Raw genomic sequence first — 12,774 nt, 5'->3', positions numbered from 1 at the left:
CAAGAGGCTGGAACCCCAAATTTGTCTTTGTGTATTTTAATAGGGGCTTTCTGCAGAAAGGATGAACACAGAGAGTCACAGGGATCTCAGAGTGAATATGGAGAACAGTCAATTGCAAGGATCTTATATAGGAGAACTAAGGCTGTTTGTCTGAGACAGTTCAGACTGGTTCTGTAGGCGCAGTTTGAGACAGGAATCAAGACACAGAAAACTGATTTACATATGTTTCCTTTGGAGATAAAGCAGACATAAATTCAATTCTTTGGAGAATTAACAAGTGATAAAAAAGGTCATAAGGGTTTCAGGTCATAAAAGTTCAGATCATAAACAGTTCACGTCATAAAAGTATTTAGACAGGTTATATATGTATTTAGACAGGTCTGCAAAAACTTACTTTTCAACTACAAAATAGGTTTCAACCACACTTAGTTATTTTCCCACTACATCAGCCAATCAAGGATATTCCACCCTAACCGTTTGGCTGCTTTGGCGATAGGTTCAGGATCCTGCTGAAACGTCAACTTTGTGTTTTGATTTCATTTGGATAAATCTGAGCACAGAATGATTCCATGTAGCTCAGCATTCACCCTACTGTTGCTATCACCAGTGAAATCCTCTGATGTTCTGGTCATGAAGTCGTCTTTTCGTTTTCTGGACTAACTGTACAGTTACAAAGAGGTTTTACTTCACTGTTCAAAGGATTTTTGTCTCAATCAGAAGACATGTTGTCCTCAGTCGATCAGCTTGTTTCACCACTTAACCTATTTTTTTTTTCAAGACGTACCCAACTGTTGATTTTGTCAAACCAACCCTGTTTAACTTTCATAATCACTTCTTTGATCCTCAACACAAAGCTGCCCAAAACACATTTACAAGCCAAGTTCCCTTTTATCTATTTATTAGATTGTACAAGAATAATGTGCAGATTGAATTGTACATATAAATAATACAGATTATACAGATTGGCCATATTATTGTGATCAGACAGTACTCAAAACTTCTTGTTTTTGTCTTGACAGTTTGTTTCTAGCTCACTAGTGAAATACTGGTGAGTTACAGTCTAAATGGATTTTAAAAAGTTGACCGCAGGACCTTGTGATGGAAATTTGACCTGGTGAGACTTCTGAAATAAAGAGATCAGAGAATCATAGTCTTTTAAGTATACTTTATTCCTTGCAAGGAAGGTCAGACAATCATACAGCATGCGAAGAGCATTCTGCAGAGGGAATGACAAAGAAACAGTTGCAGGCGTGTGCTTTTTATGCAGATGCAATGAAGAAATGTGTGTGTGTGAAGAGTTGAACTGTGTGTGTGAGCTATGTGTGTGTGTGTGTGTGTGTGTGTGTGTGTGTGTGTGTGTGTGTGTGTGTGAACTATGTGTGGGAACTGAGTGAATAGTAAAATCACAGGAGATAAGACACAGACACATGCTGAAGGTTTCTTCGAGGTCTTGTTGGGGGGAGACAAGCACAGTCTCAGATTTGTGGCCCTGATGTCATCTTGGCAGTTACATAAGCAGAAATAGTATGCATAAGCAGAGATAATATATAGTGCGGTATAACGGTAACATTTTCCATTACATTCCTCCCTTTGATCAAACAATGATCACAACAGTATATACAAAACATCATAATAAACATCAGACCCAGAAATTCACAAAGATTCAATCTAGGACATCATGAACATGGTGATAATCATATGTTCCTCCCAAAATAAGCATTGCAGGTCATCTGAAGAGATGCAATGCATCACAAAGGTCAAATGTCCTATTTGAAAATTATTTAGTCTGACTAAAAGTTTAAAATAAAAGTCTGAATTACTGTTGCTAGCAATGACTTAGATATTTTGTCATGTAAAAGGGGAAATAAAAGTTGCTGTTCTGTAAAAACATCTGTTATTTCATGTTTTATAGAAGTCTAACATATATAAAATAAACAGCTAATAAAACAATAAAAAAACATAGGTAAAATAAACAACTCACAACTAAAACACCAGATAAGATGGACTCTCTAGTCCCATTAACAAAAATTGCTCTTGAATACATATAAAACATTTGAAACAGGATATATGTTACTAGCTCAGTAAACTGCTTCTCTAATTGAATTGTTAAAATCCAAACATTCATATTGTACAATTACAAAATTATTGGGACAATTACTAACTAAGCTCTGTAGACCTCCACACCCTTGGGATAAGAACAGTTTAATAATCACATCAAATAGGAGCACTAAAATTGATTAAACAAAAGATATGCTCAAACATAAAGTTAAACTGGGACTTAAATATTTGAATTCATTACAAAGTATTATAAAGAATTAGTCACAAAAAAGGTTAACAGTCCTGTAAATCATTTAGAATGTCTTAATTATCTATGGAGTTAAAGCAACAGAAACACAATTATTAGAATTATAAGAATTCACTGTCTGATTACTAGAAATCACACTTGTTACAGAAATCATGGAAAGCAGTAGGGATTTGTCTCAGGTAGAAACAAACATGGATGGCCTCACCCACAGGGGTGAAGTCCTGATATCTACATCATCATTTACATTATCTGCGTGTTTCTCTTTGCTCATAGGGAACTCAGAGGTGCATAGTCTTAGTCAAGTCTTTGTTCTTCTGCGTCGGTCTAGTCTTTGTTCTGCGTCGGTCTAGTCTCAATATGTTTGGGTGAGAGGGATTTGCCCTCTGCTGTGATCACATGACCCAGAAAAGTTGCAATTTAGATTTTCACGTTAAAAATAGGCGTGCGTACTGGTGAGTGATGCCATGGAAGGATTACTCTTACTTTTCGTAATGATTCAAAAACTGGAGTAATGCCTTTAATGGCTTCAGTTTTTAATGGATATTACTGTTGGCAGGGCCTGAAGTCAGATTTAGGCGTTATATTAAGCCAACGTCATGTTTGACTTGAGCCCACAGTGTCTTAGGGATTTCCTGTAAGGCGGAGATGTTCGCAACAGCTATTTGAGACAAAAAATGATGAGTCGACGACATTAAAGTTACCAGATGAACAGTTCTCTGCGCGTGCACTGTAACAGAAAAAAAACTTTTTATATGCATGCAGTTGGGGGGTGATGTACAATGCAGAGAAAGTAGTTTTTCATTTCTAAGCATGTGATTGCTTCTAATATCAATGTGTGTGTGTCACTATCCTGTTTGTGTGGTGTGGGTGTGATACCGTGTATCTCAGGCGTCGAATGAATCAGAGTTTCCATCGCTCTCTCCTGGCCCCCCTGCTCCAATCTGCCTGAGCAGCTCCACCCCGTTCCTCTGGACACTCCCTCGCCCAATGTCCTTTCTTTCCAGACCTATAGCAGGTGCGGGGGCCGCCTCTGCCCCTTCCTCTGAAACCACCGCTTCCTCTGTTGAACCGGTGTCCTCTGCTGCTTGTTTGGTGATTGTACATGGTAGAGGATGTCTGTGAGTCTTGAAGTGTCTGATACATGGTAAGGTCTTTTAGTCTTTGTTGGGCCTTGTAGTTTTCTTCAACATGCAGAGCATATCGTCAAACTTCAGTCAGTTTTGCTTTCATGTCAGCTTCTGACCAAGGACAGAGAACCATCATCAGACCACCTTGTCCGGCGACCTCAAGCATCAGCAGGGTTGGTGTGGCAGCACCAGCGTAACAGGTGGATGTCGGCTTTGCTGCGGGTTACAGGAGGTCTGCTTCTGTTGTCTGCTGTTCTGTTCGTGGAGTCTGGTGGATGGGCAGTTGTTGGTGGAGGAATATAGGGCGGAGGTGAACCGGCTGGGGCTGAAGCCACTTCAGGTCCCTGAAGAGGGGCACAGTCGAGATTGTGGTCCACTCTGACACACTGAGGCACTGTAAGATACAAAGAAACCTTTTTCTGTGCAGATTTATCTGTTCGTTCACATTCATTTGCCATTTTATCACATTCATTCCCTTGGGTAACACACGGCATTTGTTTTGCATTCTTTCTTCTTTCCCTACATCCACATTCCTTCTTCCACACACTTAGTGCTTTCAAATGTGTTTCAATTTCATTGAGATCCTTCTTAGACACTTTTATTTTTGACTTTTTCTTTTTAATTCCCAATTGTATTTTCTATCCCAACCGTAGTAATTGTCTTGGACTAACTGTTCCCCCACTGGGGAAGCCGACATCTTTTATCCATATTGATAAGGGTCTGGTGGCAATCTCACCATATTTAGTTGGCATTATATTCAACTTTTAAGCCTCAAAATCAAATTATCAAGGTTCCATTTAGCTCTTTTTGTGGAGAATTGGGACAACTTTAATACAAAGATACTCTCTCTGCTCTGAGCACTACTGTGTTAAGCAAAACTTCTTTTATTTCAGTTTTTCTTCCATTTTATCAGGAGAAAATTCCATTTCTACTTCTCTTTGCTTCTTCACATCCATCTCCGGATAAAATGGTGTCTCTAGAAGAGCTTTTTTTTTCTCTGACGTCTCCCGGCCCTCACACAGGGAGTCGTGGATCCCCTTCCATGAATCCATCTCTGAGCTCCACAGAGTAGCTCTGGCCCTGATCCACTGTGAGCACTCGGTCTCATTGCCTTTTGCCAGACTGATGCTGTCCTTACAGATGAAGAAGATATCCATGCCGAGGAAGAGAGCATTGACTGCTATGAGACCTGCCCTGGCTGACTTGGAAAGAGCGAGAGGCCCTTTGGCGACTGCCTGACCAATATCTGGGATGTCTGCGGCCACCCTGGGCACGTTACGTAATGATTTACCTTCCTGAGCCACCACCTTACCAACACCTGCAATCAACTCTTCGGTTTTCAACAACTTAGTAGTAGAGGCAGCATCAACTAATGCATCAATACCTTTTGCAATAACACCAACTTGACTAAGACCCTTGCTAACTCCCAGAGCCACTGTGATGATACTCTCTTCCATTTTGGTGTCGGCTTGACTGGTCACCTTGTCCAGACATTCCTGGAGACTCTGCACATCCTCCATGAATTTCTGGAAAACCTCTCTGGCTTTGTTCTGTTGAGTTCTATTTACTCCGATCTCTGTGAAGGGTGGTGACAGCGCTGTTGACTCGCTGGTGATTCCCATACCTATCCCTGTCATTGTCAGAGCTAGAGACACCCCTGCCGTCACAGGAATTAACGCCAAGCCAACAATGGAGAGCACACCTCCAACCGCCCCAACCGAGCTGCCTACCACGCTGGAGATCTTTGCCCCCATATTCATCCTGTCGAGCTGAATAGCCCCCTCCTCCAGGTCATTGAGAAACTCCAGCATCCTGTCCTGTCGCTTGCTGAAGTCACTGATGAAGTCACAAAATGATTCCTCTTGAAACAAGAACACCATCCTGAAGTGCTTGTTCATCCTGATGAAGACAAAAGAGGGAATTAAGTGTAAAATAAATTCAAATTTCAAAGTTTCGGATGCACCTTAAAGGCACCACAAACTTAACATTGTCACATTTTTAATACCCTGTCCTTGTGCTAATTGTTTTGCTGATCTCTCTTTTCTCCTGGAATTTCTTCTGGAATTTTTAACTCCGTCCCAATGACAATAAATTCTACCAGTTATCGCCCAGCCTGCAGGGAACTACGCTGTCCGATTCAACAGTTAAATCCTCAGGCGTGGGCAAAGGCGGTGGATAGAATAAAAATAGCATTGCAATAGATTTACAAGGTGCAAAAATTAAATATAACTGCAAAATGTGCAAATTAAAGCCAGATCATACAAAAAAGATTATATATATTTACTGCTTTTTAAACTGAGGCACTGATCTGATGTAAAGTTTGTTCCAAACTGTAGCTTAAACCATAAAAACATGTCCCCCCCCCTTTTTTTTAAGCCTGGATCGTGGGACTTTAAACAGCATTTGATTATCTGATCAGGAGTAAAATGATAAATAACATGACCAACACGTACAGGCTTAACAAAAAAGGGCCAAAGACAGAGCCTTGTGGGACCCCACATCCCATGAACGAAATAGACAAATTGAATGAAAAAACTAATAAATTAAAAGCAGTTCCGTCTATAGGCCCACCAGGTTCCTGAATCTGTTCAGAAGAGTTGTATGATCTGCTGTAACAAAGGTTGCACTCAAGTCCAGTAAGTAGTTTGAAAGCAGCTTAAACAACACTTACCTGATCTCATCCAGCTGATTAATATGATCAAGCATCCTCCGCATTTCATCTCTAGACAGATCCACGTCGACGTTCACCACAGTTTCCATCGTCATTTTCAAATGAAAGTCACTGAGGGAGTTGTGAAAGACAGTTACACTTACTTCCTGCACTAAATGTTGCCCACTGCTAAATGTGTCATGTTGTTGCACGTCTGTTCACCTTTTTCCTAACGTCTCGCAGATGTTCTGCGTGGTCCGTATGTACTTGTCCAACTCATAAGAGAGCACTTCCACATTCTGAAATCTGGGCAGGAAGAAGACTTGTGCGTCTCTTTTGAACTCGAGGAGGAGAGGGCAGATTAGCCGTGCCGCAGTGATGACAACCTGAACACAATCGAGGGTGATCCCTTTGGGCAGACATAGCGCCTGGTTCTCCGTAAACACATGGAGCGAAGTGACCGCCAGCTTCTCCACTGCATCCAGGAAGTATTCGAGCTTCGCCAGGCCAACCAAAGTGTCCTTGAGCACGGCATCCAGCTCCTCCTGCAGCTTTGCACGCCTGCTGTCTGCGGTCATGCTCAGCTTGCTCTTCAAATATTCCCAAAAGGCCTTACCTTTTTGCTCTGACTTAGAAACATGGTCGATGTTTAGGTCGATGATGTCAGCCCTCTCTTTGATATCTATCATCATGTTTACTTCTGTCTCCCTACAGAGCCCCCATTTAGAGAAGTCCTCACAGAATCCTCTTACAGTGTCGATGTAGATGAGGGTGTCTGTGACATAGCGGCACAACACCTGCTGTAGCTCTTTTCTGTAATAAGACATAAAGCATCAATCACTTTGGAACATTTCATTTAACTCCTTGAGCAGAAAATGTCACTGAAAGACTGAATGTATCTCCATCATAAATTTGAAGTGTCTTTTTGTCTCTTTCTGGATGTTTTGGTTCTTTGTAGATCATTTTTGTTGGTTTGTAGTTGTTTCTTTGTAGTCATTTACCGTGTCTTTTGTCTGTTTTCTTTTTTTTTTGGTGACAATGTATCTCTTTGTGGTTGTTGTGTGTCTGACGTTGTTTTGTAGTCATTTTATGTCTCTTTGTGGTTGTTATGTTGTCACTTTGTTCTCTTGGTGGTTGTTTTGTTTCACTTCTTCTTTGTTCGGTTTATTGGCAAGTGGCAAATTGTATTACCACTATCTTCGTGGTTGTTTCTTTTTGTTGTTTGTTTGTCTGTTTGTGGTCATTCTGTCTCTGTTTACTATTTGGTATTATGTGTCTTTGCAGTTAATTTTGTTGTCTCTTTTTGGGTGCTTTAGTCTCTCTGTCGTTGTTTGGTGTTGTTTTGTAGTTTTTAGTCTATTTGTTTGGTTCTGATTGCAGGAGCCAGTAAAATAACAAAATTAATTTCGGCAGAAATAACACTACAAAAGTAAAACAGGATTCCAAAAAACAAAGATCAAAACTCAATATGCAATGAAACACTAGGGGAACAGGAAAAAACATCAAAGCACAAGGCATACGTCCAAGAAGACACTGGAAACATGACAGCGAATAAGGAGCAAATTTTCTAAATTAAACAGGAAATGCAAAACTCAGAATGAACAAAAATCTAAACCCAAGGAAAAAACGCCATAACGAAAAGTGTTCAACAAAATCCAAAAAGTCTTTAGCTTAGATCTCAGAGCTCAGATGACATTGTAGTTGTTTTGTATCTCTTTGTAGTTTATAATCTCTTTGTGGTTGTTTTCTGTTTCGTTGTGATGGTTTTGTTTCTCTTTCCATTTTGTGTTTGACTGTGTCAGGTCACACGTTACATGTGTCAGAGCCTTTGTTCAAAGTAACTGTTGACATGTCTAGGTCAGGGAGCTCAATGTCAGCAAGTGTCTTCATTCACTACACTTTACCTTAAATGGAAAATAGTTGTTGGTTGTTAAAGATCTCAAATATGTATAGCAGTTTTAAAAAAGCACAAAAACTTTAACTCCAAAAGAGCACTTGAAGAAAGGTACTTAGGCTACTTTCCACTTGTGGATTTCTATGTTTATTTGATACCAAAAAGTAAAAACAAACTCAGAAGGAACAAGTTTGTGTGTACTATAAGTATTAAAAACACTTGAAATATTGTCTCTCTCTTTTCTGCATTAAATTCAAACTTTACCTTGCAGCAGACATTTCCCCTTCTGCCTTCACTTCTTTACTGGAGCTTCGTTGCTTCGCTGGTCTCTCTGATACAATGAAAACCGACTGCTTGTTTCTGGACGGCTTGTTGCAAGAACTAAATCCTCAGCAAGCTTGAAAAAAGTTGACACCCTTGTTTGGTTTCCTTTTCCTTTCTCCACATCAGCAGGATGGGCCATACCCAGTCCTGCAGATAACTCTTTCAACTCTGAAACTCAGTTTGGTAGCGAAAGTGAATTCAAAAATAAGTAAATTTAAATAATTAGGCTGAATTTGGGTAATCTGAGACATTGTGAGGGACACCTAAACTCCAGTTTGTTTAATTCATGTTAAAAAATCTAGTCAACAGGACCTTTACTGTAGTCAATCATTATAACCCTGGAATTGCTTGACAAGGTCAATAAGATTAATGTTAATGATATAAATGTGTCATAAATAAGACAATGTTCCTCATTGTTAAATAATTTTGTCTGTGATGTATTCAAGCAACAAAATATGCATTGATTTGTTTAAAATTTGTTTTATCTATTTATTTCCTCCAATCATGACAGCCTCAAAAAGTGGAGGCTAAGAGTCCTGATCGCCCACTGGTGGCTGCCTGCAGGAGAGGTCATAGATCCTGCATCCTCCATGGTAATGGATGGGACATATACTAGAAACACTAAAAAGTCAAAGTACACATCAAAATAAATGTCTGAGTTAAAATGAATAGACACCAGTTAATGTTACATTAAGAGCTTCATTACATCCAGTGCATTTTAATTTTTGCATGTCTTCAATAAAAATGGGTCTAATGGACTTTGATGTTTTAGAATTAACAGTTTGTATTTGTATCATGTCACAGTATCACACCGTAGATTGAATGTGAAGATGGTCGACATGACAGCTCACAAAAGAGAAACCTAAGAGTCATTAGCGCCCCTGGTGGCTGCCTGCATTATAGGTCATAAATCCTGCCTCCTCCTTGTAAGCAGATGGGAGACAGACTAAAATAACTAAAAAGTCCAAATACACATCAATATATTTCTCTCAAATGTGGCTTTCTGTCATTTTAGGTAGTTTTTCTCACACTGATGTTCAAGTGTCATTTGATTACCATGTAACGTTATGGTTTTCACGGAGACGTGGCTCGACCCCTCGATCCCGGACTCCGCCATTGTTCCCGAGGGGGTCTCCATTCACAGCCACGACCGGACAATAAACTCGGGGAAGAGCAAGGGAGGAGGTGTCTGCTGCATGGTGAACAATCTGTGGTGCTCAGATGTGGAGATTATTTCTTCGGGCTGTTCTCCGGACCTGGAGCACCTCATGATCAGATGCCGACCTTATTACATCCCGAGGGAGTTTACATCGGTCGTTATAACAGCGGTGTGTATTCCGCCACATGCCGACACTAATCAGGCCCTGGACGAGCTGCTTGCGGTTATCGACAGGACAGAGACCTCAAGGCCGGAGGCTGCGTTTATTGTGGCCGGTGATTTTAACAACGCCAAGATGAGGAAAATCCTGCCGAGATACCATCAACACATCAGCTGTCCTACGCGTGGTGAGAACACACTCGACCATGTTCACACTCCCTTCCAGGATGCATATAAGGCCCTCCCTCGCCCCCCATTCGGCAAATCAGATCACGTCTCAGTTCTGCTGCTGCCTTCCTATAGGCAGAAACTCAAACGTGACAGACCGGTGACTCGGACCAGTCATCGATGGTCCGACCACTCAGACTCGGCTCTACGGGACTGCTTCAGCACTACGGAGTGGTGTGTGTTCCAGGATGACAACATCAACACGTACACGGACATCTGCTACATCAGCAAATGCATCGATGACGTCGTACCGAGGATTACTGTATGAACATTCCCAAACCAGAAGCCCTGGATTAATGGTGACGTCCATGCCAAACTCAAAGCACGGACCGACGCCTACAACTCAGGTGATCTGGAGGAGTACAGGAAGTCCAGGTACACGCTCCGGAGTGTTATTAGAAGTGCCAAGAGACATTACAGGGACAAGGTGGAGTCTCACTACAAGGGCTCCAACACAAGGAACATGTGGGCTGGACTAAAAACCATCTCAGACTTCAAAAGAAAGACCAGCAGTGCTGAGGTTGTGTCTGCATCTCTCCCAGAGGAGCTGAACACCTTTTATGCTCGCTTTGAGAGCAACTGTGGAGACACAAGAGGCCAAGAAGGACTGCTGCCCCCCGGTAACATCCAGGGCAGATGTGTGGAGATCACTTAACCGGATTAACACACGCAAGGCACCTGGACCTGATGGCATCCCTGGCCGAGCTCTCAAGGTGTGTGCAGATCAGCTGTCAGATGTGTTCACAGACATTTTCAACATGTCACTGCTCCAGTCTGTAGTCCCCGCATGCTTCAAGGAGACCATCATTGTCCCGGCTCTGAAGAAAACAAAAACCCTCTGCCTGAACGACTACCGCCCAGTAGCACTCACCTCCACCATCATGAAGTGTTTTGAGCGGTTAGTCAAATCCTTCATCACCTCCTCCCTCCCTGACTCACTGGGCCCACTTCAGTTTGCCTACAGGCCAAATAGGTCACCTGCAGATGTCATCTCCCTCAGCCTTCACACTGCCCTCTCCCACCTGGACCAGAGGGACACATATGTGAGAATGCTGTTCATTGACTACAGTTCAGCATTCAATACCATCGTGCCCCTGAAGCTCGTGTGATGGAAATCTGAAAATACAAGAGGCTGGAACACCAAATTTGTCTTTGTGTATTTTAATAGGGGCTTTCTGCAGAAAGGATGAACACAGAGAGTCACAGGGATCTCAGAGTGAATATGGAGAACAGTCAATTGCAAGGATCTTATATAGGAGAACTAAGGCTGTTTGTCTGAGACAGTTCAGACTGGTTCTGTAGGCGCAGTTTGAGACAGGAATCAAGACACAGAAAACTGATTTACATATGTTTCCTTTGGAGATAAAGCAGACATAAATTCAATTCTTTGGAGAATTAATAAGTGATAAAAAAGGTCATAAGGGTTTCAGGTCATAAAAGTTCAGATCATAAACAGTTCAAGTCATAAAAGTATATAGACAGGTTATATATGTATTTAGACAGGTCATAAAAGTATTTAGATAGGTTATATATGTATTTAGACAGGTCTGCAAAAACTTACTTTTCAACTACAAAATAGGTTTCAACCACACTTAGTTATTTTCCCACTACATCAGCAAATCAAGGATATTCCACCCTAACCGTTTGGCTGCTTTGGCGATAGGTTCAGGATCCTGCTGAAACGTCAACTTTGTGTTTTGATGTCATTTGGATAAATCTGAGCACAGAATGATTCCACGTAGCTCAGCATTCACCATACTGTTGCTATCACCAGTGAAATCCTCTGTTGTTCTTGTCATGAAGTCGTATTTTCGTTTTCTGGACTAACTGTACAGTTACAAAGAGGTTTTACTTCACTGTTCAAAGGATTTTTGTCTCAATCAGAAGACATGTTGTCCTCAGTCGATCAGCTTGTTTCACCACTTAACCTATTTTTTTTTTCAAGACGTACCCAACTGTTGATTTTGGCAAACCAACCCTTTTTAACTTTCATTATCACCTCTTTGATCCTCAACACAAAGCTGCCCAAAACACATTTACAAGCCAAGTTCCCTTTTATCTATTTATTAGATTGTACAAGAATAATGTGCAAATTGAATTGTACATATAAATAATACAGATTATACAGATTGGCCATATTATTGTGATCAGACAGTACTCAAAACTTCTTGTTTTTGTCTTTACAGTTTGTTTCTAGCTCACTAGTGAAATACTGGTGAGTTACAGTCTAAATGGATTTTAAAAAGTTGACCGCAGGACCTTGTGATGGAAATTTGACCTGGTGAGACTTCTGAAATAACGATTTATTTTATGCAGATGCAATGGATAAATGTTTGTGTGTGAAGAGTTGAACTGTGTGTGTGTGTGTGTGTGTGTGTATGTGAACTGTGTGTGTGTGTGTGTGTGCGTGCGTGCGTGCGTGCGTGCGTGTGTGCGAGCCTCCTGGCCAAGCCAAAACCCAGATAATATATAGTGCGGTATAACGGTAACATTTTCCATTACATTCCTCCCTTTGATCAAACAATGATCACAACAGTATATACAAAACATCATAATAAACATCAGACCCAGAAATTCACAAAGATTCAATCTAGGACATCATGAACATGGTGATAATCATATGTTCCTCCCAAAATAAGCATTGCAGGTCATCTGAAGAGATGCAATGCATCACAAAGGTCAAATGTCCTATTTGAAAATTATTTAGTCTGACTAAAAGTTTAAAATAAAAGTCTGAATTACTGTTGCTAGCAATGACTTAGATATTTTGTCATGTAAAAGGGGAAATAAAAGTTGCTGTTCTGTAAAAACATCTGTTATTTCATGTTTTATAGAAGTCTAACATATATAAAATAAACAACTAATAAAACAATAAAAAAACATAGGTAAAATAAACAACTCACAACTAAAACACCAGATAAGATGGAC

General features: G+C 40.7%; 1 protein-coding gene and 1 long non-coding RNA gene across 4 annotated transcripts; both read right to left on the bottom strand.

Annotated features, from left to right (window-relative positions):
* Nucleotides 1-881: 881 nt before the first annotated feature.
* On the bottom strand, nt 882-12,774 carry LOC124854948. The gene is made up of 2 exons (XR_007034883.1): nt 12,125-12,774; nt 882-1,111 (listed from the first exon to the last, which is right to left on the bottom strand). It is a non-coding gene; the product is annotated as an uncharacterized LOC124854948 (long non-coding RNA).
* Nucleotides 2,022-8,394, bottom strand: LOC124854947. 3 transcript variants are annotated; one of them, XM_047343764.1, is made up of 4 exons: nt 8,241-8,394; nt 6,305-6,895; nt 6,104-6,223; nt 2,033-5,331 (listed from the first exon to the last, which is right to left on the bottom strand). In XM_047343764.1, the coding sequence occupies exons 1-4, from the start codon at nt 8,252-8,254 to the stop codon at nt 4,317-4,319; spliced, it is 1,740 nt and encodes a 579-aa protein (XP_047199720.1). In that variant the 5' UTR covers nt 8,255-8,394; the 3' UTR covers nt 2,033-4,316. The 3 variants fall into 3 exon arrangements, with proteins under 3 accessions (XP_047199721.1, XP_047199720.1, XP_047199722.1); XM_047343766.1 differs by having other exon boundaries at nt 2,034-5,331; nt 6,104-6,214; XM_047343765.1 differs by lacking the exon at nt 8,241-8,394 and having other exon boundaries at nt 2,022-5,331; nt 6,305-8,197.

The sequence above is a fragment of the Hippoglossus stenolepis genome, chromosome 16 (genome assembly GCF_022539355.2).
Source record: "Hippoglossus stenolepis isolate QCI-W04-F060 chromosome 16, HSTE1.2, whole genome shotgun sequence".
Lineage (NCBI taxonomy): Eukaryota > Metazoa > Chordata > Actinopteri > Pleuronectiformes > Pleuronectidae > Hippoglossus > Hippoglossus stenolepis.
The sequence above is the reverse complement of the archived record's forward strand: the minus strand, read 5'-3'. Positions and strand labels throughout refer to the sequence as shown.